The 5,589-nt window shown below is 32.1% G+C and overlaps 1 protein-coding gene across 3 annotated transcripts; it reads right to left on the bottom strand.

Moving 5' to 3' along the window:
* Positions 1-875: 875 nt before the first annotated feature.
* Positions 876-2,463, bottom strand: LOC111377008 (non-functional pseudokinase ZED1-like). 3 transcript variants are annotated; one of them, XM_023000020.1, is made up of 2 exons: positions 2,385-2,463; positions 876-2,210 (listed from the first exon to the last, which is right to left on the bottom strand). In XM_023000020.1, the coding sequence occupies exon 2, from the start codon at positions 2,202-2,204 to the stop codon at positions 1,116-1,118; it is 1,089 nt and encodes a 362-aa protein (XP_022855788.1). In that variant the 5' UTR covers positions 2,205-2,210; positions 2,385-2,463; the 3' UTR covers positions 876-1,115. The 3 variants fall into 3 exon arrangements, with proteins under 3 accessions (XP_022855788.1, XP_022855789.1, XP_022855790.1); XM_023000021.1 differs by lacking the exon at positions 2,385-2,463 and having other exon boundaries at positions 876-1,330; positions 1,433-2,378; XM_023000022.1 differs by lacking the exon at positions 2,385-2,463 and having other exon boundaries at positions 876-1,989; positions 2,084-2,207.
* Positions 2,464-5,589: the final 3,126 nt, after the last annotated feature.

The following is a 5,589-nucleotide window of genomic DNA, read 5'->3' as shown; positions in this document are numbered from 1 at the left end:
TTCTAGAATTTAGATTAAAACTCAGATTTTACAACTTTTAATTTGTTTTAGTCAAATGGTAGTTAAAGAAAAATTGAATTAAGTGCTAGAAAATAGTCCTTGTGGGATCGACAATCCGGACTCTTAGGTCCACCATTACTTGTTACGGGTCGTACACTTCCGAAACTAAAATTTTAAAACAAATCACAACCCGATCCTATTCCTATTTCGAATTTGTATGACCAAAATGCATTCAATTATAGGTTACCTATGTGATTGCATTTGTGATAAAGATTATTCATAATCCTATCTACATATGTTAATTTTGCAGCGTTCTAAACTTTTTTTGATTCTCTCAACACTACAACAAGTAACTAATTATTCAATTGGTGGTCAATCAATTAAATAATGCAATGGGTATGCAAAATTAATCAAGAATTAAACTAAGTTACTTGTCTTGAACTAGAAATAAATAAGCAATAAGGATACAATACATGAAAGGAATCAAACAAATAAAGTTTAAACGACATCACCAAGTAATTGACGGAATGTAATTAATTCCAATTATATTCCAATAATCCGTGGCTTCTTCGTGGTTGCCGTCTTCGTGTTTGCCATAATGTTTGACTACAATTTCTCCTTCAAGCTGCTGCCCAATTGCCGTGTGTCGCGTATGTTGCCAATTTCTCCCCAATTTCCATCCCCCAACCTTCGTGCAATAGCGCTATAACGTTTCTAGTTTTTCATGTCTCAACCTCTCATATTTTGTTCTTTAAACTTGAATTTTGCTCATTATTTGGACCGTTTCTTCCCTGTATACTCTAAATTTCTGTCTAAATAAAATTGTCACAAGTTGTATTTTCTAATCATACCCTCTCGTATATTTCCAAAATATATGCATCATTATAACAAAATCTTATCATAAACCATTGTTATGGACAACACTTCCATAATGGAAAACATCAGCAAACAAGATCATAAGTTTCGTGCTCAGATCTTTCACAAGTCTACTGCTTATCTTGAGTAAACGTTCATACATTACTAATAAGCATCAAGTGTTTTACCCAAACAAAATAACAAATTAACACAAGCTAGAAAGCGTTTTATCCAACAACATAATATCTTGATGATATGGCTTATCTGCTGCTCCTCTGAGTGGGATGAGCAGACCTCTGAATCCTTACTAGTTCTTTTGCCACATCGATTATGTATGGCCTATCTGCTCCTCTGTCAAGAATACATCTCAAAGCAAGTCTCGAGAAAGCCTGCAATTGATGCTCTATTTCGCCTATCTCCTCTAAAATAATTGGGTCCAAAATTTTACTCAACTCATTCTTCTCAACGTGGTGTTCTGCAAAATTCCATAAAGAAGGATATTCATCATCTACATTGAAGAAAGAGTAACGACCAGTTAAGAGTTCAAGGAGAATAATTCCAAACATGTAGACATCACCCTTCTCTGTGATAATGCCTGTTGTCATGTAGTCAGGATCAAGATGTCCTTTAGTCCCAACAACAATATCTACTTCCACCTGTGATTCTCCTGGAGGCAATGCTACGCAGAGTGAGAAATCGACAAGCTTAGCAACACCATTATTGTCTATGACAATGTTTTTTGTGCCTAGATCTCTATGGATGATAGGTGTGGGAAATGCTGTATGAAGATAAGCAACAGCATTTGCAACGTCTGTTGCAATTTTTAGTCGATTACTCCAAGAGAGTGATCTACCAATATTATTCCCGAAGTTTCTTCCACAAAGAAGGTCATACAGAAGTCCATAATTGATCCCGATTTCATAGATAATAGCAGGTATTTCCAAATCTAAGCAGCAACCCAATATCTTCAAAACATTTTTGTGGCGGTTCATCTGCACCGTGTATACAATGTCGTTGACAGCATAGGACGCAGCTCCGTCTCCTTTAGCATATGCGTGGAACTTCTTCACCAGAATGGACCGTTGCTGAAAAATGCCGCTGATGTAATAGCCCGTTCCATCCCACATAGCAGATCTGGAAATATAATTTATTGACTTAGTGAAATCGAAGTCTGTTGCTTTATTAAGTTCTTCAACGGTAAAGACGCGATAAGGAATGTTATACTTGCCATTAGAGGAAGCAATAAGACCTTCTAACAGCTTGCCTCCATTTTCCATATACCAAGGCGATAATTTCAATTTCTCATTCCTCCTTTTCAAGAACCTTATCTTTCTTTTCACCCACTCCATGAATAACTGCAAATGAGGAAACAAGCCGAGTCTTCAAAACTCCTCAGAATGTAAAAATAATAATTAGATGCTGCTAGAACTTGAACGGTGTAGCAATTTTGAGGGTCCGAACAGAGACTTTAATCCAAGCATACAGACAAAATGGCAATAATTCAATCTTTGGTTTCAGACTTCTCTTACCTGGGTCTTGCACGCAGACTAAAGTCTTTGTTTGAAGTTTCAACGGAATTTGGTAAAAATTAATGTGTACTAAAAAATGTATGATTTCATTAATTTAAGAGACTATGTTCTATCATTTATGTAGTTCAAAGTGCTCCTATCATGAGATGCGATTGTTATCACTTGAAAGAAGAGTGTCACAAGATTTTTTGTACCTGTGCAAAACATATTCGTTTTAAGAATAAATACTCAAACTCTTGCCTAGATCAAAATTGAATCTTTTGCATTTCTTCTTTCAAATACATATTTTTTTGTAAGAATAATGCTATTTTAATCAAATAAATCCTAAACGAGTAATTCTGACCTTAACGAAAAAATGCCCTTTTTCAAAAAGTTCTCTTTCCCTTTTCACAATCTCTCATAGGAATTCAAGTCCAGAAAAGCATACTCTCTCACAAGACAAATCCGAATAATTTTTTAACATTCCAAAAGTTTCTCATAAGATGCCGAAAATCCCGGAAAAAAATAAAAATAAAAAAGATTAGTTTCATTTTCATGAATGGTTTTTCAATTGGTCCATATCCATGAATTTCTTGCAAAGAAAAAGGCTTTCAATGGGTCCAAAAGCAACCACTCGACTCAATCGATAGCGTGTAGTTTTATTCCCTCTTAAGTAGTCTATACGTTCTTATGAAGGAATTGTCACTTTCCATTGGCAGATAGAAAAATTATGAGAAATAAATGTTGTTAGGTTTGGTTGGTTAAGAAAAACCAAGTTATTTTCTTCTCCATCCACTTGATATCTTATCTTCTAAAATTTTTTAATGTCGTTGGATATGGCGTAAACCCTATAATAAACTTTGTAGATAGTCTACCAATGACACTTGAAAATGGAAAATTTGTGATGACAAAATGTGTGGCAAGTATGCCAAGGTGTATGGCGTACACCTCAGCATCGAGGGCCCAGGCTGGACACAGCTCTCTTTTACGTTTAGTGGAGATCAAAATTAAAATTTTAATAGATTTTGATAAAAATTGATGAAACGTGTGATTGAAAAGTTATGAATCCATAAAATATATGGTTAAAATTGATTGTTAACTTTGACTTAAATAAAAATCAAAATTTTAATCACAACCAAAGAAGAGCTAATATAATGAGATATCATCATCCATAAATAATTACGTACCTGTATAATCCGTGTAAAAGAAGTAGGTGGATGGAAAATTGGTCGAGTTTTATGTGAAAAATTTTAGTGGCAGCCAAATGTAAATGACGGGGTGGGTTCACTGACATAGACACTTTTTATTTAGTGTGTTATATTAATATCATTCTCCATCCTTTTTCAAAAAAAATGTTTGGAAATAAATATATTGTTAAAAAATTTCAAGTTCAGCCAGAGGTTAAATTGTTTATTTACAAGTAAGTTTGAAAATATAAACTCTTTTAACGGCAGAAGTTGAAAATAAGTAATTTTTTTTCTATTTTAAAAGTAAAAGGAAATTACATATAGACCTTAAATGGATAGATAAGTCAATCATAGGATGAAAATAATGATCCACTACACGTTTTACTTATGAAAAAGGAAAGTTTTCTGAAATGTGAATATGTTGTTTTTATATCATTACGAACTTTTAAGATATTCAAGTGTTCATAGTCGCTTGTCACTTTAAGGATATTCAATATGGCATCAATACGGAGAAGATAACACGAGTTCTAAAGAAAGTGTTATCGGTTACTTCAATATTGCATTGACAACGTAATATGGTAAAAGAATGACACATCTTTGAAGTCATTTTTTCACTTGTTGAAGGGTTCATACTATGTAACCGTCCCATCTATTGCGCTGAGAAAATATGTAGCCAATAGAAGGTACAACTCCACTAAAATTGCAATTTTGTCCATAAAATGGTACGCAGAAAAATTAAGACAATTTATGCACAATTTAAGAATCGATTTAATTTATGTCGAGAGATAAAACTAACACATAAGGAATATCGATTGGTAACATAAGAACGGGCTATAAACAAGTAGTTGAAGATTAAAGTATGTTAGCAATAATAAATTAATTCGAGGAAGTTGTTTGTTTTGTTTGCGTTAGAAGATAATTATAATTAGTTAAAATCTACTTTAAAAACTATTAATTTATTTTTCTTGAATTAGAGCTAAGTTTAATTAAAGTATAAATAAGTATATAATTAGTCCTCGTTGAAACCATATTGTATTAATCACTTTGTTATTTGTCCCTATGCATCCACTTACAGATGAAAATCGACAACAGAACTACTTTTATATTTGATTGTGAACTAGAATGTACTTATACCCTAAAAGTAAACATAAATTTTATATAAATAAAATAAATTACTTAAATAATCAAATAAGAGTCATTTTTAATTAAGTACTTTCATTAAAACTAAAACGAACTTATAGTAATCATTTTTACTCCATACTTTTTATAAATTCGATTGTGGCTATTTATCATCAATAAAATGTCAACATTAATTTATGTCAACAGTCTTGAATAATGATCCTCTACTTCTTGAATTAGATAACAATATGAAGTTTGTAGACATAATTGAATTAGAAAAACTTTTTTCTGAAGTGTTCTAATTAGGGACTTGAAATCTTTGTAGGGAATTTTAATTGCAGTTACTTGAATTTATAGGTGATGAAGTTGTTAGTTGCATTTGATTGACCTGAACTTGACATTCGACAACGATTAGTATAAATTTTACACCATTCTTTTCATAGACAAATAAAATTTGACTTATATTTTCCAATCATAAACTTTCGTATCCTACATGTATAATTTCAAAATATGTAACATCAGAACCCAAATCATATCCTAAACTATATATTATTACAGTCAAAACTTTATATATATGAAGAACATCATGAAAATAAGTTCATAAGTTTACTTGCATTTAAGTAGATCTATTTGCACAAAAAACCGTAATCTCCGAAGTGTTTTCCTGATATGGTTTGAAATCTCATATTTAGCCAACACTACCTTGCATGATTTAGGAAAAACATTTCAAATTTCAGAAAGCCACATTGCAAAATTGAAAGTAAAGTACTCCTGATCTCTTTGAGCTAGATTCATCCAACTATCAAAGTTTATATTCATCTTAATTTTCATAAATGACCATTGCATTTGGCGATGCACGCCAAACTTTGTTTACCTCTTTGAAAATCACATAAACTTTCTCAGTGCTAGGCCGGAATAAA

This window comes from Olea europaea, unplaced genomic scaffold (genome assembly GCF_002742605.1).
Source record: "Olea europaea var. sylvestris unplaced genomic scaffold, O_europaea_v1 scaffold1595, whole genome shotgun sequence".
Classification (NCBI taxonomy): domain Eukaryota; kingdom Viridiplantae; phylum Streptophyta; class Magnoliopsida; order Lamiales; family Oleaceae; genus Olea; species Olea europaea.
The sequence above is the reverse complement of the archived record's forward strand: the minus strand, read 5'-3'. Positions and strand labels throughout refer to the sequence as shown.